The sequence below is a fragment of the Equus asinus genome, chromosome 6 (genome assembly GCF_041296235.1).
Source record: "Equus asinus isolate D_3611 breed Donkey chromosome 6, EquAss-T2T_v2, whole genome shotgun sequence".
Lineage (NCBI taxonomy): Eukaryota > Metazoa > Chordata > Mammalia > Perissodactyla > Equidae > Equus > Equus asinus.
The window spans coordinates 40,833,012-40,857,064 of record NC_091795.1 but is presented as its reverse complement, the minus strand read 5'-3'; the positions used below and the strand labels follow the sequence as shown (position 1 = coordinate 40,857,064).

Sequence of the window (24,053 nt, the reverse complement as noted above, 5' to 3'; positions counted from 1 at the left end):
CTTCTTAGATTGAGCAAATGATAAATCACTTCTCCTAAGATGTAAATGATAACAGCTCCTATTAACCAAGTACCAAGCATCATACAAATAATTTTTATGCATATCATTCAATCATCCCAATAAACCTATTGAGTTATTATTATCCCCACTTTACAGATAGGGAAACTAAAGTTCAGAGCTCAACAAATGGCATAGTCAGGATTTGAACTCAAGTCCCTGAACTCCAAAGTCTGTGCCTAAACACAGTGCCCTCCTGCCACCCCTTTGCTGTGTTAAAGCCCACTGAGCCTCTTCTGCCAAAATGCAGATTCCCTAAATCCACCTGCTTTTGCAGACAGCCAAAAATATCCATATGTTGTCTTGGTTCTACCTTTGTTGTAGCAATCTTTATCTGTCGTCACTCTTTGCTTCCTGTGAATATTCTAAAACGATTTGGGGCATGCTTGTGTATGTACAGGTGTGCTTCTGTGCATGTGTATATGCATGCATGTGCCTACAGGTGTATAATCTGCATATGCATTTGTGCATGTGTGTGTTTGTGAGTGCATACATGTGTGAATGCATGTGTGTATATGTGGGTGTGCACGTGTGCATGTATGAGTGTGTGCATGTGTGAGTGAATATGTGCGTATCAGGGTGTGCGTGTATTTGTGTGCACATGTGCATATATGTATGTGTGTACGCATGTGTGCCCATGCTACATTTCACAGACAACACTTCCTGCTTGGTTGTTATGGGAACCACAGTTCTAAAAATGTTAAACTGAATCCCACTCCACGTGGGCCAGAGAAACCAAAAGAGAGAATGTTAAGTGACAGATACATCTGGGTGCCCAGAGCTGAGGCAGACAATCATGGGCTCAGCGAGAACTGGACAGGCACAGACCAGCCAGAAGCATGGCCCCAGTCATGGGGTCCCATGGCTTGGATCAGGGCCTCAGGCCTGCGTCTTCTCATCTCTCCCTCCTGACCCTTTCCCAGCTTCATGTTCTCCAACTACCTTCCTTCCTTCCTCTTCCCCTTCTCTTTTCTTTTCTCCTTTTAGGCCTTTAGGCCTTTTCTTAGGCCAACACAATAATTAAACAGTTCAGTGTGCTGGGCAGTAGGGTTGGTGATATGGCGCCACACATGTGGATCAGATAAGGCCTCTGCCCTTAGGGGAGTTCAAGGGAGGGAGGATTTGGATAATACATGGGGAGAGGGGAGAGGACAGAGCAAAGGGAGGGATGACAGAGGAGGGTGGGAGATGAATTTGGATCACAGATGGAGGGCTTTAACTGCAATGTACTTTTTGTAGGAAGGTGGAAGCTATGTTCAGTTTGGGGTAAAACACTGCGAAGAACATTTTAGGGAAATTCCATCAGTAGTGCTGTGCAATATATGGAATGGAAGGAGAAAGAATGGAGGTAAAGGGGCCATGGGGAGTGGTTTGGTAGAGTGCAGGCTTGTCTCAAACAGGGCACAGGGCTTAGAGTGTAGGGGGAGGAAAGGGCAGACATTCTGGGTTGCTTTGTCAAACTCTCACCTATATCCCACCTCATCAAGATTTTTATTCCTCTTCCCTGCCTCTCCAGGGTGAGAATCAGGACTTGAGTGAGCCTTTGTTACTGATATACATGTTGAATTCCTCAGGTGCACTGGAAAGGTAAAAGGTTGGGAACTACCGGCCCAACATATGGCAGGCACTCAGTAATACTTGTGCAATGAGTGGCTATATGGATATGCACTGGTCTTGGAACTGGAAGCCCAGGTTCAAGTCCCACTTCAGTCCCTCATCATCTGTGTGCCCTTAAGAAAATCCCCAAACCTCCTGGGCCAGTTTCCTCCTCTATACAATGAGGGGTCAGACAAGATGTTCTTATAAGCTCCTTCCAACTACATGTTATGATGTGATTCTACGTGATTGTCATAGCCATGGTGTGCATGTCTGTGGAGGGGGTTGGCATGGACTGAGGTGCTGGAAATAGGCACAGAGAGGATAAATGTGAGACATATTTAATAGAGGAATCAACATCTTCTGGCTTCAGTTTTCAGCAATATTGTTGAATAGACAAACCAAAGACCCTCTTGCTACAGAATACATGGAATGATTCACAAAATATAACAGACACCTGAAATGCTTAGCTGAGCTTGCAAGAAAGGAAAGAAAAACTACATGGACTAAAATAAGGGAACTGAGACCAAGAGATGTAAGCATGAGACGCGCTGTGACTAACCCCAGGGGGTATGGGGAGGGAGGCATATGGCTTGACTGTGCTGACCCAGGCCCTGGTTGGAGTAGGAGGAGCTGCCTCTGAGAATTTATAACTACTTGAGTTAGAGTTTGATCTCACAACATCTGCGTGGTACAGGAACCCCAGGCCAAGAAATTAACATAAAGATAGGTCTCCATCAGTTGATACTCCTGGAATGCCTGGCAGAAGCAAACACAAAACTGCTCAAGATAAACATACCCTCACCCCAGGCCACAGAGTATTACTGCCCAGGTAAATCCCCACTGAAGATAAGCTCACAAGCCAAAAATTACAATACATAAAAAGAAACAGTGTGCCATGAATAACAATAGTTAAGACCTTGAAGAACTTCAATAAGATCCAACAGGTCTGGAGCCGGCCCCGTGGCTGAGTGGTTGTTTGTGCGCTCGGCATCGGCTGCCCAGGGTTTTGCCGGTTTGGATCCTGGGTGCGGACATGGCGCCGCTCATTAGGCCATGTTGGGGCAGCATCCCACATGCCACAACTAGAAGGACCCACAACTAAAAAATATATACAACTATGTACTGGGGGGATTTGGGGAGAAAAAAAGCACTAAAAAAAACCCAAAAAGATTGGCAACAGTCATTAGCTCAGGTGCCAATCTTTAAAAAAGAAAAAGATCCAAAGGTCTGAATGACAGCCTGGATGTGGGGGAAGGAGGGGTCAAAGGTGAATCCCACAGAACTGTGATTATTCTAGTCTAGGGAACCAAACAAATGATGGCTGCTGTTAGCAGAAATTGGGTATATGGAAGGAGGATTTGATGTTAGGCAGCTTGTTTTCAAAGTGGTGGTGGGATAACCGTAAGGAGATGTTCATTAGTCAGAACCATGGGGCTGCAGCTAGGGTAGAGACCAGGGCCGGCTGACTTAGAAGCCACCCGTGTAGCAGTGATAGCTGAAAGCCTGGGAATGAATGTGCTCTCAAAGGAGAGTGCTGAAATAGAGAAGGAGGGAGAGCTCAGAACTAAGTCTGGGAAGACACCCACATTTTGAGGACAAGATGAAAAAGCGGAGCAAGTAAGGAAAATGAGCTCTCTGCTAGGCCCTGATTAGGTTTGGGTCCTGGGTTTGGGTTGATTTTCTGATGGTTTGATTTTAATTCTTTCCATCTCTGGTCTAACATTCTCTTCCCTCAGAATCCCTAAGGCAAGCCGCGGTAAATGGAGCAGTTTCCCTTTGGACTAATAGGAGGGACTTCCCAGCTGGGAGTTCCAGAACTGGGCTGGGCTCTGGTGCCAGCACCACTATTAAGTCACCTCTTTGGGGTTCAGTTTTCTCATCAGTGATATTAGGATTTGGTGGGCATGAGGACAAGATGGGGCACGATAGAGCCGGTAGCACTTGATGGAATGCTGGTGAAGGGGGCAAGGAGAGGTGGTGGTTCGATGCCACCCACCCACAGCTGGTCAGCCTTCTTCCTTTGTTCAGGTTGTGTGGTTTGGGACCAGTTGCTTGAAATCTGGTCCTTTATGCTCTTCCTTACCCAACTGTGTGTGGAAAGTGAAGTCAGGTGGTCCACGCGTGTAAGCGAAAGGTGTGATTGCTTAATACTAAGATAATGAGAGTCATCATTGGCTTATGTCTCCTTGAATCTACCTCTTCCCTATCAGAGTGCCTGACAGTCCATCACTTGAGCCTCTCTGTAGGGTTAAACACTGCCCTCTGCTGGCTACTCTTTAAAAATGTTAACTCTCCTAGAAGAGGTAATAGGGAATCCTTTACCACAAATTAGCTTATTAGGTACAAGATACTCAGCCAGCAGGATAGCACTTAATACCTGGGGAGAGAAATGGGTGGAATTCTTTGACTTGACAGTTTTGTCTTTGGTCAATGAGACTGCAGGGGTGGAGGATGAGCACATCTGACAGTGGAGGGATGAAGAAGCCAGAGGATCAGAAGCTAGGTTGATCTGGCATCATACGACTGTAAGGCTCTCCTAATTTCAGAACAGCTCAGCTCAGAAGAGAAAAGAATGAAGCCCCCAGAGGGGCCCTATCCTTTCCTTAACAGAGAGGAGTTGTTGGGGAGGAGAAATGGGGTGCATAGAGGCTTTTAGTGGTCCAAGTCTGCCCAAGGTGGCCAGATAGAGTGTAAAAGCTTTGGGGTTGGGAGCTCAGGGAGTAAAGAGGGGCCAAGTTTCACCTATTCCCCACTCACAGGATCATACTTTCCTCACTACCCTCCTAGCTCCAACCCCCCTGCCCCCAAAGACATGAAGGGTTTCACCTGGAAGGAGAGCTAGGGAGAAGGGGCTGTGGCAGGTGCATGGCAGGATGGTAAGTGGGCTGCTGCTTCCTGGTGAAGATCCTTTGTGGGAAGAGCAACTAAGGTGACTGTGAGCCTCTGGCAAGCACCCTCTCCTTGCTGGGTTGGGTCTGCCCATCAATGGTCTAACTGAATGCTGAGTCCCTTTTGGCCCTGACAGCATGTGATTCTCAGACAGATGCAAAGGCACCAGCTGGAGCCTCTGTGACACCCAATACTCTGGGTGTTGAGGAACAGCACTGAAATGCTGCAGTCTTCTGCTGCTGTCACTATTGCCTGGGGCTCCCTCTAGTTGCTGAACCTATTTTACCTCTGAGTAGGAAGCCTTTCCAAACAGTGATATTACGCTGAGGTGTCGCCACTCTAGGGGTGGGAAAAAAGCACTGGCTTTGGAGCCAGACAGATCTGTTTGACCCTGTCTGCTCCTAGCTGGGTTACCCAGCGAGTTACCTCTTTGCTTCCTCATCTTTGAAATATAGTATATGCCTGCTATCCCCAGGACTGTGAGAATTAAGGAGGATAATATATGCACAATGATTAACACCTAAGCCCCTCAACCACTCTCAAGTTCCAGAAAACACCTTGAGCCCTTAGGTCAGCTGTGATTAAATTCATTCGTTGATTCAGTACATATTTATTGAATGCCTACTCTGTGCCACAGTACCCGACAGTAGGTATGTGATGACTCCATGAGCGTGAGGATCTCCTTTCTCTTCTGGCATATATTCTCCTGACGGCGTGGTTGGGGGGAAGGGTCAGGAGCTTGGATGGCAGATTCAGTAAGCTTTTAGCACAATAATTTTAATTGCAAAAATAACCAGTTTTGTCAACTGCTTGAGAGTAGCGTCTGCTTTACAAAAATTAACAACAACAAAAAGGAAATAACCCCAAAGCAAAACGTTACAACCAATGGCTGCTGGAAACGACATTGCTGTACAAAATCCCGCGCGAGACCGGCTCCGCGCTGCCCCAGCCTGTCTCTGGGGGGTCTAGGGGAGGGCGTGGGGCGAGTGCCAGTTACAAAAGACTGCCTTGAGTCCCAAGGAAGTGCCTACTCAGGGGGCGGCCTGAGAGGACTTCCCCCAGAGCGCGGCTTCGGGAGCCCGGACCGCGGGAGCTGTCCACGGAGCTGGTGCTGAACGAGGCGTGCGCAGCGGGCTCTTCGAAGGAACTGGAAGCAGGACCAGAGGCCCGCCCCGGGGCGTGCGGGAAAGAGGTGGGAAGAGGAGCGGAAACGCGGGATGGGCCACGTCTTCTCGTGAGCGCCAGGCGGCGGCGCCCCAACCTACAAACGTATTTTCCCTTCACAGGGCGGCGAAGGAGAGGCCCAACGAGTAAAAGCCAAGGCCCTTGAGCCGCTCCTCGGCGCGCGCCTTCTGCTTGAGGTGCACCTTGCTGTGCCGTTTTTTCTCATCGCTGCGCGCGAAGCGGCGGCCGCACACGTCGCAGGCAAAGGGCTTCTCGCCGGTGTGAGTGCGCACGTGTGTGGTAAGGTGGTCGCTGCGGCTGAAGTTGCGGAGGCAGATGCGGCACTGAAAGGGCTTGTGGCCTGTGTGGATGCGCAGGTGGCGGTTGAGCTCGTCGGAGCGCGCAAAGCTGCGCACACAGCTTTCCACCGGGCAAGCAAAGGCCTTGGCGTGCGGCCGCGGGCAGAAGCAACGTGCGCTGCACTTGCCGCCCCGGCGCCCCTTGCGCCGCGCCTTGGCTGGGGGGAACGGGGCCGGCGGCGGCGGCCCCGGAGGTTCAGGCACGCCACTGCTCCCGGGGATGTCCGCCACCAGAGGTTTCGGGAAGTCCGCTGCGGCGCTGCGGAGGCCCAACGGGGAAAGCTGAGGTTGCGTACTGGCCAGAAACTCTCCGCCGTCGCCGCTGCTCCCTCCCTCCCCACTAGGAGGGGTCAGGAGCGCCGGGAGGCCCTCGGCCCCCTCTCCTAAGTCACCCGGGGCCAGCGGGAAAGTGTCGTAGGCCCCCGTGGGGTAGAGTCTGTTGGCTGGGCCGGCCGGCAGCTCGGCGGGGCAGCTGATGGACAGCAGGTCTTCAATCTTGGCCCCCATCGTGGGGAAACGGGCCTCGGGGGCGGCCTGGAAGCCTCCCTGTGACCCACAACTCCCTGGGGCCCCAGCTGAGAGCAGCTCCCAGGGAGCGTAGGGGCCTTTGAAGGCCGAGGCAGTGTCCAGCGCTGGAGAGGCCGGAGGAGCCCGGAGGCCTGGCTTGACGTCGGGTGGGGAGAGTTGAGGCTCATAGAGGCACTGTGAGGGGGCACCTGCCGACGGCGAGGCCTCCCAGAACGCCTCTGGGAAGGCGGCAGCGCCCAGATCCGGGGAGTAAAGGTCTGGCGGACCCGGCAGCAAGGCGTCGGGGCCTGTGGGAAATGAGGCGTCCAACGGAGACCGGGATGCTGCCGCCTCAGGACCCGGGAAAGGCGCCAGGCCTAGGATGCCCGACATGAGGTTGAAGAGTGCCTCTGGGTCGTGCGGGTGTTCGGGTACTGCCTGGATGAAGAAGCTACCGCTGTAGCTGAGGCCGGGAGGGGGCGTGGGCGCAGGCCCCTCCAGGAAGCAGGAGTCGGTTAAGTCCCCCCCGGCGCCGCAGCTGCTCAAAGCCCAGCTCAAGAAGTCGCCTGCTGAGGAGGGAGCAGGAATCAGCTCCGGGTACATAGAAGGGCGCGCCGCGGAGACCGCAGCCCCTGCCCAAGAAGCCCCTGGTGCGCACTGATACATACGAAGTGCCTTTTGCACATTCTGATCCAGCCCGAGCCGACATAGGCCCCAAGACGCACACACAAACATGCACACGCAAAACACACGTGCACAGGCATAAGGACGCCTTGATACAAGCACAGGTTCCTGCGGAGGCGCTGGTGGCCTGGTGGGGGTGGGAATGGGAGTGCGCACTCCAGGACCTCCGAGGCTCCTACCGGCCGTAGGACCCCCGAGCCTGCTACCGCCCCTACCCCCACAGCTCCAGCGTCCCAATCCCTGCATGTTCTCAGGCACCGTGCGCCCCCGCGCTGCGCAGCCGTCTGAGCACCCCCTGCCGCGCTCCTTACCTCCGGGGTAGCCGGCGGCCGCGGGCGCGTCCCTGGCGGGAAGCCGGGGCAGTTCAGCGCTGGGTTCGGAGCAACACCCCTCGGTGGACTTGACCAGGAGCGCGTCGGGGCTGGAAAACTCGCTAAGGTGGAGCATGGCGCGGTAGCGGCTGCGGGGCGCCGGGGGCCTCGCCCGCTGGGCTTGGGGACGCGCAGGTAGCGGGGAGGCCGGCTGCTGCGCGCCCCGCGCCTCGTAGAACCAGGCGTCCGGGCTCCTGGCTCCAGGCGCTCACCTCTGGGAAACGGGTTCGGGGGGCCGAGAAGCCCTTGCTCGCTGGGACTAGGCTCGGGCGGCGGTTCCTCGCCTCTCCAAAGCGCAGCCGGGCTCCCCCAACCCGCGGCCCCCCCCACTTATATAGCAGTGGCGGCGCTGGCTCAGGGCTTCCGACTCCCCGGGCCACTGCCATTTCGGGAGGCCCCGGCACTGCCGCCGTGACGTAAATGCCCAAACATGGACACAGGATGTGTGCCGGGGACTCCCGAAAAGGAAAGCTCGGGCTGTGACGTCGCCGCCGCCGCCGGGGCCGCGCCGCTACGTGCGCGCGCGCTCCCCGAGCGTGGAGCCCCGTGCGCGCCGGGGCCGCGGGTGCGCCAGGCTGGGGCGCTGCGCCGCGTGGGGCCGGACGTCCAGTAAGTGCGCTTCCCACCTGGAGGCAGCGGCCGGAGGTCGGCGAGGAAAGCCCACGTGGGTTTTAGGATTCCACACTTTGTGGTTCGAATCCTCTGTCTGCCACTTAGTAGCTGTGTCATTTAATCTCCCTGAGCATCCGTTTCCTCACCTGTGAAATGGAGATTATTGTATATCTACTTCATAAATTTGCTATAAAGAGCACTTGGGTTAGAGCATTCGAAGTTCTTGGCACAGGAACACTCAGTAAGCCAGAGATATATTGCCTTTATTCGCTATTTGCTCACACTTGTGTGTTTTCATTTTCTTAATGGTTTTCTTTTTTTTTTCTAGGAAAAATAACTTATTTAAATTAAAAAGGACCAGAATACTTGCTAATGGTGAGAGAAAAAGTCAATCCGTACCAAAGGGCATGTTCCAGATTGAAAAGTAAAAGTCCCTCTTTTCCTTACCCACCTACTTCTTGAGGTAGCCACATCTAGGGTTTTGTGTATTCTTTCAGAAAAAAATGCATATGCAAGCATACACACTGTCCTGCAATATAGTTTTCTCCCACTTATTGTAGCTGAGAGATTGCTCCATGTCCAAACGTAAAGAAGTTGGTCATTCTTTTTTAAGGCTGTATAGTACTCCACTGTAAGGGAGCTCAATTTGTCCTCTATCCATGAGCATATAGGAACTTTCCAACCTTTAGCTTTTACCAACATTGTTGTAATGTCCTTGACAATATAGATATGAACATGTGTGTGAGATAAATTCCAGTGAGTGTAATTCTGAGTCAAAGAATATGTAAAATTTGGATAGACAACTGACAAATTGTCGTCCAGAGAAGTACGGCCAATTCCTGTTCCCTCTTCCCTCATCCACAGGGTGTGAGATGCTTCTGTAGACTTTTTTTCTGCCTTCATATAGATGGCTTTTACTCTAGGGATGTCGTTCCCAGCAGCACACAGAGAATCCGCAGGATATGTTTTCCTGGAATAAGTACCTGGAATAATTGGACTTCTTTAGGAAAGAAGCCTGCCTACTCTCCTGATTTCATCTCTCTTCTGCTGTGTTTTTCCCTCTGTCTTACTTTTTCATCCTCTTTTAAAATTTTTCATTTTCTTTTGTGTCATAGCTCACTTAACTCCTTTCCGGAAACAAATTAGAAGATTAAATAAATACATGGGATAGCATGTTTTTCTTTTGGAAGAGCATCAATTTTGGGGACTCTGAGTGCTGGCAGGTGAAGAGGGCAGCAGGGCTGGGGTTCTCTCTTCCTTCTCTACTTTCCTGAGAATGAGAAGAAAGCCATTCAGGTGTGACGGGCAACAGCATGACTGGCAGTGTGTCTCCCAACCTCCCTTGCCTACTGCTACGCTCCTTTTCAAGAGATAGTGCCAAGAATGCCCAAACCCCACCAAATTCTCGGGCCTTTCACCCTATGTCCATTATCCAAGGATTCATTCATTCAATATTCATTCATTCAGTATTCATTCCTTAAGTACCTACTATGGGCCAGAAAGTATATTTTGGTTTTTATTCTAGCAGGACCCTGAGACCCATCTCCATCCTTAGCTGCCCCACCTTTCACCCTATAACGATCCTACAAATGTGTCCACAGAATGTGTCAAACATGAACACCTGCAAAACACACACTAACACACTTGCATCTACCTTCTCCTCGTGTCTGGAAATCATACAGAGGTTTTCAGAGTCATGCACGTGCAGCATGTCCTAATACATGCCATAGATATAGTTCTCTGTTAGCAGCATGTATGTTTGCGTGTAGGCAATGCACATGTCTGTAAGGATTAGACACAACAGAGCACTATTTCCCTTACACTCTATTTCAGACCTGGGTTTGATTCTAATCCAAATGCATGGCCAAGACCAGGTGAGCCCACACCAGACATGCAGGGCACACATGTCTCAAATCCATTCTGTCATCTTGCTGCCTGGGAGGGAGGGGGAGCAGAGGGGTTTGGCTAGGCAGGTGTCCAGGGCTCCCCAGGTTGCCCCGTCGGGCCAGATTGGCCAGCCCCAGGTCCCCCGTCCCTTCTGCTGTTCTTCCCTCTGCCACAGCATTCCTCCTCCTTCTGAGTCATGGATAATTCCCCTACTTCTTTGGCAAGTTCCCGGACCTTTGCTGCTCTCTGCCAAGGGCTGTTGGGCTAGGTCTGTGTTAAGACGAGGATCCAAGTCACCCAACTTCCTCTTGTTGGAGGGCAGAGCTGGGGGAAGAGGAGTGAGTGGGAAAGGAGACAGGGAACATAGCTTGTGTTCTGAGGGGGACTGGCCCACATCCCCATCTTTGCGCCATTCACCTTCAGTGGATGCACAGACACATACTCACACGTGGGAAGGCTACCTCTGGAGGGCAATTGCATCTGCATTTGGTTCCTTGAGGAGGAGGAGGAGGAGGAGGAAGAGGAGGAGGGAATGTGAAAGGAAAATGGGCATTTTGTAGCCCTTCCCACCTCAGCCTCTCTTACCCCCAAATTTTGACAGCTTAAAGAGAGATTCTGGGTCTAGCTAGAGTAAAGGTCTTTGGGAGGGGATGGAAGAGAGAGGAGCTTAGATCTATGAGCTCCACTTTAATTCACACTGCAAATATAAAAAGACACGTTTACACAAAGGGAAATCACATACATCGAGCACTTTACAAATGTCATTTAATCATCACAAAAGCTCTGTGAAGTAAGGAATTGGAGACCCATTTCACAAGTGAGGAAACAGACTCGAAAAGGTTAAATGACTTGCTCGAGGCCACACTTCTATTCAGTGGTGGGACTGAGCATCAAGCCCAGGCTAGCCTACTCCACAAGGTAATTTAGGAAAAGAGCGTTCATTTTACAAAAGGATTCACTCCAGGACAGCTTTAGATGGAGGATCTCCCTCCACCTTGTCAAATAGGATATGATGTGCAAACTCCAGCTGGCTGGGTCCATCCCTGCAAGAATTCCCTGGAGCGACTGCCATGGGTAGGAACATGTGCTGAGAAGGAGTGCATACAGGTCCTTGGAGCCAGTGTGGACATTTGTGGTGGGGGTGGTGTATGTGTGTGTGGCCTTGGGGAGGGTGAGAAGAAATTTCTGATTTCCATGGGAAAAGCTAGGGGAAGGAGAGTTTACTTTCTAGGCAATCACTGAATAGACGATTCCTGAATGAATTAATGAATGAACAAATTCATTCATCAAATGCTCATTGAGCACAGCCCTGTGCCAGGCGCTGCGCAGGCCCTTTGGATGCTGATGCTGATGCCGCAGTGGGTGAGACTGGAAGCTCTGGATCCAGAGAGGAAGGAGGGGAGGGGGATGGAGAGGAGTAAGCCTCCCCGCTCTCTCCTGGGGAGAGCCCCGCCCCGTCATCATTCTGGTAGCCCTACTGCCCCTCCTTCACTCCCCACCTTGATCTTTCTGCTCTAAATATCATTGTGTTCAAATAATAGTGTATATATTTTAAAAGACTCTAAGAAGACAGCTGCCTTGGAGTATTAATCATGAAGAGGCCAGCATTCAGTCTCCATGGCGACTCCTGACAGAGAGAGCTGAGGAGCAGTTCCACATCCCACTTCCTGGGGCCATAGAGATGCAGGGACAGAGTATCTGTGCCCTTCTCCTTTCTCTCTGCCTCTCCTCTTCCCCCTCTTCCTCTCCTTTCTTCTTCTCTCCCACCCTTCCCCTCACTCCCTCTCCTTTTCTCTTCCTGAAGGATTTTTTTAAAGGAGGGGCAGAGGCAAGATCCAGCCATCAGACTAATAAGGAACAAGGCCAAGGAGGCTGCAGCAGAGATGACATTTGCCTCCAGCTGCAACCTCTGCAGTACACAACTGCCCTCCTAAGACCCCTGCGGTGCCCCTAGGCTTCACTGGCCACTAGGACAGATGGAGTCTGATCATATGTCCCTGAGGCAAGATCCTTCTCTGTCCCCTCCCTCTTCTTTGCCATGGCCAGTCATTGGTTTATGGTTTGGGTCCTTATTATTATTATTTTAATGCCCACAAAAGTAACATAGGCTCATTGGAAGAAAGACAAACATGTTAAAATGTATAATGCAAAAAAAATAAACATATCTTTCCCAACTCTATACCCAGATATACTCATTTAAATAGTTTCGTGTTGATTCCTATAGGTTTTTCTTCATGCTTATTTATTCAACATTCATCTATTCAACCATAGCATCATCATCATTTATATCAATGGTATCATACTATATGTACTCTTGTAACTAACTTAACATTGTGCCTTGAATGGCTTTCTTTTTCTCCAATCATGGTGCAGACTAATCTATAGCATTATTAACAACTATGCCAGAGTGTTCCATCATGTAGATGTACATAATTTTTTGACTCAATAGTTGCCTGTTTTTCACTACTACATATGAAGACTCTGGCTGTGCATAGCCTTTTATGTGAACTTGGTGCACCAATGGGGGTAATAACACATGCTAGCTAACATTTGTATACTGCTTACAATGGGCACTATGTGCCAGGTATTGAGAGCTTTACATATTCTCACCATTTAATCCTCCATTCTCACAACAACTTGATGAGAACCATTATTATCTCTATTTCACACATGGGGAAACGGAGGCAGGAGGAGGTTAAGAAACTTGTTCAAGCTTAGAAGCTTAGTAAACAATGATGCCAGGATTTGAACCTACAGTATAACCATAGGCTAGATTCCAAAAAGCATAATTCCTAGGTTAAAGGTACAAACACTTAAAATTATAATATATATTGTCAAACCTTCTTTTAAAAAGATCGTTCCAATTTAGAGGCCAGACAGCAGCATCTGAGAGGTAACTGGTAAGCAGAAAGAGGTATCCCAGTGATATTTTAATCTGCTTTGTAAAGATTATCAGTAAGGACGAGAATGTTTTTACAGGGCCTTGGGTTTTCCTTTTCCATGATCCAGGGGCTGAGCCATCTGAGTGGGAGGCTTCCTCATGCTGCTCACATCCCCGCCATGGGCACTGGAGATGAGGCTGTTCTGGCATGGCCTGGGGTGGCAATATGGGGTGTGGGGGCTTCTGCACCCTCCTTACTTTTGTTCTTTCTAGTTTGGGTCTTACGGGAGATAGAGACGCAGAGAACAAGGTGGCTGCAAAGATTTAGGACAAGTTTCTTGAATTCTTCCACGGAAGCTTCTAAGCTCTTCTCCCACAGGAGAGAAGGGGACTATCCTTTCTCTTGTCTTCCATTCTACGCCCCTCCTTGGGCAACTCAGCACTGGACAGAGCTGAGAGGTAGGTGATCACAGAAGAGGTATGACTAGCATGGGTTCTAGGAGGGTCGAGGCAGGAGGATGGACACAGTGACGTCATGCTGCTACTCACCCTGGGATTTGGAATCAGCCTCCCACCACCCTTTGTACCTAAGCCTGGTCTCCCTTCGTGGGCAATAAGGGACTTGAATCTTGATATATGTTTTTATTTGATTAGGTAATGGTGTTCAGAGCATTGATTTTCACTTCATGGGTTGAGAAGGTGAAAAAGAGACTGAGAGGCCTATAGTTCTAGAACAGAACTGGAATCAGAATCAAGCCTGCTAAACCTACCTGGCTTGTTTCTCTTCTCCTCGGCCTCCTCCTGCTTCCTCTCACCTGAGCTCATCCCACTCTCTTCTGCCCTCTCTCATCTTCCATCTTACAATAGTCTTCCTCTTTTCTCTCACATGACTAAAAACCTGGCCACTAGAAGATTCTGTGTGTTCTATGTGTTTTCCATGTCAGCCTGCTGTGATAAATGGATTTTTGTTCTCAGTTCCAGGTAGGAATACCAGGTAGGAATTCCCAGAAAAGACCTCTGCTATCCTCCCTAGGACAATTATCTGGCTAGGGGGCAGGGTAATATACAGCTGATAAGACCATTAGGGGCTTGCACTTGTGTTTTGAGGGCCATTCCCAGAGAAGAGGAAACCACAGGGAGCCAGGAAGCCTTCCAAGAGGCCTCTGCCTCGGGCCCTGAGGGCAGGAGCTAGGCAGCAATGGACTCTGGCAGGTTCTCATAACAGGGGCAGAAATGGATAGTTCCCTCTGCTTAACAATGCCCCTGGAGCAAGTCGCCTACTCCATCTGTCTGTCAGCTCCAAGGAACACTGCCCAAAATAAAAATCTGTAATTAGCAATTCCTGCAATCCAGAGCAAAACAATGTATTTATTTCCGAGAATAATCTGGAGCCATATTCAGCTTGGCAACCAGTGGGTCCCACACATTCATGTGGTGTGCCATGTGAAGACTCCAGCAGGGACCTTTATTCAATCAGGACATGAGCGGGAGGGCCCTGGGGGTCCCCTGCCCAGGCAGCAGCAAGCAGGGGCCCAGAACAGAACTGACTTTATCAGTGATGTACAGCGGGTTTCTGGTACAGGGTAGTTAGGGAATGGAAGGAACTTCAACAGGACATCTAAACACCAGTTCCCATGAAGCCCACACGCCTACAGGGTCGTAAAGAATCCCATCATGGAGTAGTGACCTCAAGCCTGGGAGTCAGGGGAACTGATTCCAACCTGAGTCTGCTGTTAGCTTGTTCTGTGACCCTGAACAAACTGCCAATCCATTCTGTGCTTGCTTCTCAACTGTGAAATGGAGGTTTCTTATTTGCTCTACCTACAGTCTGCAGATTAAGAGCTAGAATTAACAAATTAAGCAGTTGAAGTGCAAGCATGCACTACAGCAATGAGAAGTGGTGTGAGGAGCAAAATATCCAGTTAAGAAATAGTGGATAACCCTGCCCCTGTCTGTGTCCTGTGTTTTCTGGGCACCTCCTCATATAAGGGGCAGGATTGGCTACCATGACCTGAATTTTATGAGTAGCTTTTTCCTTCCAATCCTTGCTCTCATTCATTCATTTATTCGTTCATCTGCTTGTTTATTGAGGATCTAACATATCAGCCACTTCAACAAATTATTACAGAAAGGTGTGATGCATGTGACAGTGGGGGAAGGGCAGGGTAGTTTGGGATCATAAAATGAGGCAAGACATAAGTTATTTAGTCAAGAATTTCGGGGAAGTCTTCCCTCAAGGAAGTGACATTCCAATTGAGACTGGAAGTTGGAGTGAAAGCCAAGAAAAAAAGGGAAGCTTGAGTGGGGAGAATGTTTTAGGCAAAGGGATAGCATAGGCAAAGGCCAGAAGGTGAGAGAAAGAGGGGTGGGAGAGAGAGAAGACTTCAGGGAACGGAAGGAAGTCCATGATGGCTGGGGTATACAGAGTGAAAGAAAGGAGACATGGGGTCAGGCTGGAGAGACGGGCAAGTTCAGGATAATGGAGGACCTTTTTAAGCATATTTAGGCATCCAGACTTTATCCCTAGGGCAATAAGTTGCCTTTGAAGAGGTTTAGGCTGTGTAGGAGATGGGGTCTTTATTTTAGAAAGGCCAGTCTGCCTACTATATGGAAGGTGACCTGGAGGGGAGATGGGTTAGAAGGCTGCCACAGCAGTTCAGGTGAGAGGAGGTCATGAGGCTTGAACCCTGGTGGTGGTAACAGGAAAGGAGAAGTTTTAAGAGTCAACAGCCACTTAAGAGCTAGTCTATAATGGACATACAGTTATGCACCACATAATTACATTTCAGTCAATGACGAACCACATATATGACAGTGGTCCCATAAGATTAGCATCATATAGCCTGGGTGTCTAGTAGGCTGTGCCATCTAAGTTTGTGTAAGTACTGTGTGGGAGGAAGAAATTTTCCTCTACCCTTCTAGGTTCTTCTGCTGGTCTAAGAATTGAATTGACCTGAGACAGATTAACAGGAGAAAAATAAACAAAAATTTAATAATATGTATTGATGGGAGAAACCCAGGAAAACCGAGTAACTCACCAAAATGGCTGAAGCCCTCAACTAAAATACCATCCTCAGCTAAAGATGAAAGAAAGTGTTGGGGGTGGGGAGAGTCAGGGACTTCAAAGGGAAGGAAGGCAATCTGCAGGTAGGTGAAAAGGAGCAAACACTTGGAAAACAAGTGTTTGGCCACACAGAAACAGAAGAACACAGAGGGGAGCCCAACAAACAGGCTTTTCTAGGTTCTTCCCTGTCTACCCCCTACTTCATGTTATGCTAAGGTCATAGTTTGCTACCTGGGACAGGTTTTTTAATCTGAATTCTTTTAGGCAGTTAAGGGGGAGGTAACAAGAAAAACTTTGAGTCTTTTGTTTCTTTAAAATTATCAGCCCAGGGGCCGGCTTGGTGGCCCAGTGGTTAAGTTTCTGCACTCTGCTTCAGCAGCCCAGGGTTTCGCTGGTTCGGGTCCTGGGTGCAGACCTAGCACTGCTCCTCAAGCCATGCTGAGGTGGCATCCCACATAGCACAACCAGAATGACCTACGACTAGAATATACAACTATGTACTGGGGGGGGGCTTTGGGGAGAAAAGTAGAAGAAAAGAAAGAAGATTGGCAACCAATATTAGCTCAGGTGCCAATCTTCAAAAAAAAAAAAATAATATCAGCCTAAAATAATCCTCATGTTAAAGAGACGCATTTTGGGGTAGCAAATTTTGTTTCCCTTCAGTACACCCTATGATGTTTGCACAATAACAAAATCACCTAACGACGAATTTCTCAGAACGTATCCCATTGTTAAGCGGTGCATGTCATGTATGTGGGTAATTAGCTAGACATGGGGCAGAAGGGAGAGGAAGAAATCAGGTTTGACTCTCGGATTCTGGGTTTGACAATGGAGTAGTCATTTATTTAGGTGGAGAATCAGCAGAAAAAGCAGAGTCCTTCAACCAAACACGCTATTTTATTTATGGAGCTATAATTTATATACAGTAAAAGGAGCAACTCTTGAAGTATACAATTTGATGGCTTTTTATCCAAATCAAGATATAGAACATATAAATCCCCCGGAAAGTTCCCTTGTGCCTCTTTCCAGTCAATAGACACCCCTCTTTGGGGTAACCACTTTTCTTAATTCTATCCCTATAGGTTAGTTTTACCTATTCTTGAACTTGGTATACAAGGAATCATTCAGTGTGTGCTGTTTTGTGTCTGGCTTCTTTTGCTCAACATAATGTCTGTAAGATTTATTCACTCCATGTTTTACATGTATCAGTAATTTATTCTTTTTTTAAAATCACTGACTAATATTCTGTCTTTTGAATATACCAGTTTGTTTATCCATTCTTCTACTCATGGAAGTAGGTTTTTGTTGTTGTTGTTTGCTTTTATGTTTGTTTTGAGGAAGCCAAAAGGAAAATTATTTAGAAATGAATGACAATGAAAAGATATAACAGTTATAAACCCTTATGACCTACTATATAGCTTTAAAATATATAAATAAAAAGGATGAATAAAAGATCTCATCTACTTCAGCAAAAAAAGAACATTAAAAAAATATAGTAATAAGCTCAAGAATATCCAAGTGAATCAGTGGAATAGTCAAGAAACCAAGCCACATATATAAGGAATTTAGCAAATGATAAAAGTAGAATTTCATGGTAATGGGAAAAATTTGATTATTGAATAAATGGCATTGAGACAACTGGGAAGACCTGTAGGGAAAAAAGTAGAATACATACTTTGTAAGATTTTTTAAAGTAAATTTATGTGAAAATTTTAAATGTCATTTGATAAAAGCCATCATAAAAAGAATTTAAAACAAAGGACAGTGTTGGAGAAAAGAATTTCTCTCTGTATGTAATAGACATGGCTTAATATTGAAAGAGAACCTACGAATAAATTTAAAGAGACAACAACCTAATAGAAAAATAGCCAAAGTATCTGACAGGCAACTTAAAGAAGGAACAATGCAAATGATAAAGAGATAAAAACATATTCTATCTCATTGCTAATAAGATAGATGCAAATCAAACAACAGTAAGATGTAAGAGAGAAAGATTTTTACCCTTCAGACAGGCAAAAGTTTAAAAGGTTAATAATATTCAGCATTGGCTTTGAAAAAGAATGAGATGTATCTAAACATAGAGAATTATTTATGATAATGCTTATTATTACACATTTTATTTTATGATATTGTTAACTTTAAAGGCAACACAGAGCAATATACATAAAATGACTCCATTTTTGAAAGACAATTATATTTGTGTGTATGTGTTTCTGGTGTGTGTTTGTATACACATAGAGAAAGGCCTTGAAGAACATACATGAAAATGTTAAGAGTGTTTAACTTTGGAGAAGTGTATGTAAAGGGATTTTTTTCTTCTTTTTTTTTAAAGATTGGCACTTGAGCTAACAACTGTTGCCAATCTTTTTTTTTTTAATTGCTTTTTCTCCCCAAATCCCCCCAGTACATAGTTGTATATTTTTAGTTGTGGGTCCTTCTAGTTGTGGCATGTGGGATGCCGCCTCAGCATGGCCTGATGAGTGGTGCCATGTCTGTGCCCAGGATTCAAACTGGCGAAACCCTGGGCCACTGAAGCGGAGCGCGTGAACTTAACCACTTGGCCACAGGGCTGACCCTGTAGAGGGATTTCTGCATTTTGCTTTATGTAACTCCTTGTTTGAATTTTTTAAACCATAAGAATGCATTTAAAAATAAAGAAAAACAGTAAGAAATTCCTTTGACTCTAGAAATCTACTCCAAACAAAACTTCCTGTAATGTGGATGCTCATGAAGCTTCCTTTTTTTTTTTTTTAAAGATTAGCACCTGGGCTAACAACTGTTGCCAATCTTTTTTTTTTTTTTCTGCTTTATCTCCCCAATCTCCTCCCACCCCCCACCCCATACACAGTTGTATATCTTAGTTGCGTGTCCTTCTAGTTGTGAGATGTGGGACGCCGCCTCAACGTGGCCTGACGAGCGGTGCCATGTCCGCGCCCAGGATCCGAACCCTGGGCCGCCTCAGCGGAGCGCACGAACTTAACCACTCGGCCATAGAGCCAGCCCCACGAAGATTCCTTATAGCATCGATTGTCGTAGAAAAATACTGGACACAAACTACATATCCATCAAGAGAAGATTAGTTAAATAACTACAGTAATTCATGCCATTGAAAAACTTGTGGCTGTTGAAAATGAGATAGAGCCGTATATACTGTTAGAAAGGTGTTTCAATACACTTTAACATAAAAACTAATTGCAGAACAGTATATATTTTGAGTCCATTGAATTTTTATGAGTATTAAAAATATTAATCTATAGAACAGTAACTGGATGAATACACTTCAGACTATTAACAGGGCTAACCTTTGGAGAGTGGGGCTGAGGAGACAGAAGGAGACGGGTGCAAGTGGCAAGCCGGCCCTAAGGCCTGGATATCTGTGAGGAGAGGCCAGGTGAGGGCTGCAGGTGCTCCTGGGTGCAGAAGGTTTTGATCCCCGTGCTTGTAGTGTCCAGTCTCCTCCATGTGATCATTGTTCCATCCATTAATTCTGCTGGTTGGTATAAAAACGAATCATGAAAAACAAGGTAATAAAGATGGAGAAGAGAAAAAAAAGGAGATGACAGTGTAGTAAAAACAGTTTAAAAAGGTAAACATTGATGTAATCGATTGGCTGAAAGGCAGATGTGGGTACTTTTGGCTGATTTGCTTAATCTTGATTTCACCTTGCTTCTAAGGGCCTCCCTGTGTTGCAGAGGCTGGGAAGCTGAAAACCACGGTTCTCAGACTCCTTTGCAGCTAGAATTCTGATTGCAAATTAGCTAATACCAAGTAGATGTGTGTGTGAGATTTGGAAGGCGGGCGTGGGGCAGAAGTCATCTTCCTGCTTCTTTGGTTTGCTCTGCTGTCGAGCCATGTCAAGGAGACATGAGTTTTCTTCCCCGCAGTAGTGCTCCAGCATCCATTCCCTGGCTTCTTAGGTGTTGAAAGGTGGTTGTGTTGGCCAGTAGGGACTTCCTAGTCCCTGGATTGCATCTATTGTAGTATTGTGGTTTTGAATTCAATAATTTTACATCTGAGATTCATTCCAGCCCTTCCAAAGATTTTGTAAGTCCCTGATAGCCTCTAATAAAGCTCTTCCTCTTTAAAATACCTAAAGTTGTTTCTATTTACTTGTTTCAGTTATCTTATTGCTGCATAACAAACCACTCAAAACTTAGTGGTTTGAAGCAGCAACAATCATTTATTTTGCTCACAAATCTATGATTTGGGCAGGGCTTGGCTGGGAAAGCGCATCTCTGTTCCGCACCATCTAAGTTGGATGGGCTTTCCTGAAGGCTGGATGATGTACTTCTGAGAAGGCTCACTCATACGGAGGGCAATTGGTGCTGGCTGTCAGCTGAGTTGCTTGCTTCCTATCCACGTGGGCCTCTCCTCACGGCATGGTGGCTGGGTTCCAAGGGGGTGTGTGTGTGATCATCTTTATTACTTACCTTCACAAGTCCCACAGCATTATTCTGCCATGCTCCAGCAGTCAAGATAGTCGTAAAGACTCACCCAGGTTCAACCCACTCAGTTTTAAGGGGAGAGGACTTAGACACAACATCTTGATGGAAAAGTGGCAAAGTTCTGGAAGAGCATGTGGGGTGGAAATATTGTGGCCATTTTTAGGAAGTACAATCTGCCACATTCCTGCTCTGGAATATGACTGATACAGTCAATAACAAGTTTTTCCCCCCTTAAGAATAAAAGATTGAGCTAAAACTAAATGCAATGGAAAGTATTAAATCTGTAAATATCTAAACAAGTAACATTTTAAAGGGATATATAAGAAAATAGAAGGCAGAATTTTTAAAGATTAGACGTTTTTAAATAGAAAGGCTAAAATATAGAAGCAAATAGTTTTCTAAAGAATGAAGTTTAATACATAGGATGTGGAAGGTAAGGGAAAATAATAGAGAAGGTAGAACTAGAAGCTTGAAAATTAGAAAGAGAAAGTAAGAAAATAAGGGTAGGGCTAGAAAATGAACAATTAAAATAGCCCACATCAAGACAGCAAGTGTTCAAATAGCACTGAGATGAAAGTCTATAAAATCAAATGTATCTGTTAAAATAAGAAAAAAAAAAGTGCCTGGAGGCCAGTTCGAGGCGTCATCTGGCCCAAGACACAAGGAATCCCTCTTCGAAGGCTGTGTGTGGCCAAGGATTACCTTTCCGGGCTGCCGCTGGTAACCCCACCTCGTCCTGGCTTTGGAGATCCCGTCTCTTTGGCTAAACTCTCTCTCTCAACCATTTCTTCTCCATGTTAATTTCAGACTTCTGCCGAAGCAAATCTCCCTGGATTTTGCTGCTTCTACCCAGGTCTTTCCTGGTCCTTGTGGCCATGACAATGGGGTTGTCATCCTGGTGAGGAGAGAACAGAGCCCCATCGAGCTGCTTCTTGCCGAGGCCATTTTGCCCCCATGCAGGTTCAGGTAGGAAGTGGTCTGGGAGCTGGTGCAGGCAAGTTGTTGTGAGGACCCTCTATCTTAAGTAAATGCATCCTGTCGGTACGTGGATTCCTTAATTTCTCTTGTTTAGTCTGCCGTTGCCCTTGTGGTTGTTCTAATATCAGTGATTAAGAGAAGAATCATTCATCACCCCAAGCACACACTATCTGTTTCCAAGTGGGAGAGCCTGGGCTGATTCACTTCCCTGGACAGCGCTTTGTGCTTTCTCCTTCCACTCTGTTGTCCCTCTCTTTACTGGGTTGCTATTATTTCCACCAACAGAGCCCTGTGGTCGAGTCCCAAACCCCCACCACTGTGGAAGACCCAGATTTCCTCCAGGGCTGTTTGGGAAACACACGTGAGCACAATTCACCCAGCTGTTGGGTGCCAGCGGCAAATCCTCCAAAGCAGCCCTGCGCAGAGCAGGAGCTGGGCTGGGGGTGGAGGTGTGAGAGGTGAGCCTGGCAGGCTTCAATTACGTTGCTAAGTTCTGAGTTGCTAGTTTCCTGAATGGCTGTGTCAGCTCACCCTGGAAACAGTCACTTTCCTGGCAGCTTCATATATAGGCTGCAGGCTGCCTGCTGCTGTCACCTTTGCCTTCGAGCTCCAGAGCTGCGTGGTGGTTCTGCTGCCTTCAAGAGCCTCGTGTCTCTTGTGTTATCAGAGGCTGAGCCTTTCTCCAGAGCAGCAGGAGAGTCAAGACTCTCTTCTTTGGGGTGTTAGCTTCGTGAGAGGGGCTGGAGGAGATGGGAAGGTGGGTGGGAAGAAGAGGGACCAAAACCTGTGATTGAAAACATTTAGTCTCTGCCCTTATTTTAGAAAAGTAAAGAATGATGGGAGTGGTGGGGTCCAAATTGATTGTTCAATGGGGGGTTGGGGAGATGAAGTCCCTGCCCACTCCTGCTTTCCTTACAGGGCTCCCTCATGACCAAGGGCAACTGCTTTCCAATGGTGCCCCTCCCAGGGTGGGGTCTGTGCTGGAGGTGTGCTTCATTTTTGTTGCAGAACTAAGAAGCATTAATGGATTCATGGAGAGACTGAGCTTCAGTCCACAGGCCCCAGTAGCCATGTTTTGACCAATTGAATGAATTGGCCCTGGATTAAAATGGAATCAATTTTTGCAAAAACCAGTGGGGACAGAGAGAGAGGGTAGGCACTTGGGTCAAATGACTAGAGAATAATCCTAATGACACTGACGACTACTAACTCTGTGCCAGCACTTTATATCTGTCAACTCATCTTCTGCTCATCACAGCTCTAAGAGGTAGGTGACTTTCTTGTCCACACTTTACAGATGAGGAATCTGAGGAACAGACAGCTTATGTTTTAATCTAAGATTAAGGAGCTAGGAAGTGGGAGTTCTGGGACATAAATGCAGAAGTTGGGTTCCAGATCCATGTCCCTAACCACTACACTCTACTATCTGTGCTTCCTCACATCCCATGCAGCACCTTCCTACCAGTATCCTATCCCAGCCCCTGATGTGACTCTCCAACCAGGGAGCCTCCTGCGCCCCAGAGACCTGCCCCTGCAGAGACAGCCTCGCCCAGTGGTGGGTCCCGGGGCTGCTGCAGCTCTTCATCTTTCCCTCCAGAGCTCCCAACCCAGCATCTGTGCCCAGCCCTCCTATCGCTTTGGCCACATTAGCCTCACCATTGGGGACTCTTGGGCCCTCTGGAAAGCCCAGGAGTGACTCAGATTTAGAGGCTGTCCTTCCTTGTGCCCCTTGTCCTCACTGCTTCTCACCCTTTCTAAGCCTTAAGCATATGGTAGTCTCTTTTCTCCAAGCCTCTCGCTCATAGACTTCTCTAGTGAGGATCTCCCTGCCTTTTCCTCCAGGTTCCAGCATAAGGTGACTCAAATTCTCAAACAGATTAGTCCTTCCCCTTATCACTGTATATTGTGCCCCCCCCCCATTTTTAAGTCTTGGTCAGATTCTGCATTTTTGTATAAAATAGCTATTTGTGTAGACACCTATCTCCCCTATGAGACTCCGAGCTCCTTGAGGGCGGGCACCGGTTCTTATTCATCTGTGCAGCCCTTTGAGCACCAGTCCTGGGTGTGGCATGCATTAGACACAGTGCATGTTTGTCAGATGACTTGCCAGAGGGTCCAGATAATTCCTGGGTTTATAGTTGATTTATCACTCATTAAATGCCCTTTACCTATTTGTTTATTTATTTATTTGCTTGAACCAAATGAAAGTGACCTTCTTTACATTTGTGTGTTTATTCAATAACTGATGTTCCAGTCTTTCCTGATCATTCCTAAATTGCAAGCTCATGGGAGTTCTGGATCCTGGGTCTATTTACCTCGCGTTGACCGTCACTTAGACTCATGGCAACTACACGTGTGCAAACACTTTTGAAGGTTTTTAAAGGGATATTTTTATGAAGTGGATTGAAGGAGTTGAAGAAACTGAAGATACCCCTGAAGTATTGCCATTTTATGAGTTAAGAAGTGTCCACCCCAAACCTACTGAGACCTCTGGGATTTGGAGGGGTGGTGGGAGAGACATTTATCATTTCCACATCCAAAAAATGATAAGGTTAT

At 47.4% G+C, this 24,053-nt stretch overlaps 1 protein-coding gene across 2 annotated transcripts; it reads right to left on the bottom strand.

Moving 5' to 3' along the window:
• Nucleotides 1-5,141: 5,141 nt before the first annotated feature.
• On the bottom strand, nucleotides 5,142-8,035 carry EGR4 (early growth response 4). Of its 2 annotated transcripts, none has more exons than XM_014836631.3 (2): nucleotides 7,571-7,946; nucleotides 5,142-7,144 (listed from the first exon to the last, which is right to left on the bottom strand). In XM_014836631.3, exons 1-2 carry the CDS (start codon nucleotides 7,704-7,706, stop codon nucleotides 5,826-5,828), a joined length of 1,455 nt encoding a protein of 484 aa, XP_014692117.1. In that variant the 5' UTR covers nucleotides 7,707-7,946; the 3' UTR covers nucleotides 5,142-5,825. The 2 variants fall into 2 exon arrangements, with proteins under 2 accessions (XP_014692117.1, XP_044628605.1); XM_044772670.2 differs by having other exon boundaries at nucleotides 5,148-7,141; nucleotides 7,571-8,035.
• Nucleotides 8,036-24,053: the final 16,018 nt, after the last annotated feature.

Bases quoted from the DNA above. Each gene is read 5' to 3' on its own strand.
- EGR4 (XM_014836631.3), bottom strand. From the start codon at position 7,706: ATGCTCCACCTTAGCGAGTTTTCCAGCCCCGACGCGCTCCTGGTCAAG. The intron at 7,145-7,570 runs GTAAGGAGCGCG...CTCCCTCCTCAG, and splicing joins GGCCGCCGGCTACCCCGGAG to CAGGCGACTTCTTGAGCTGG.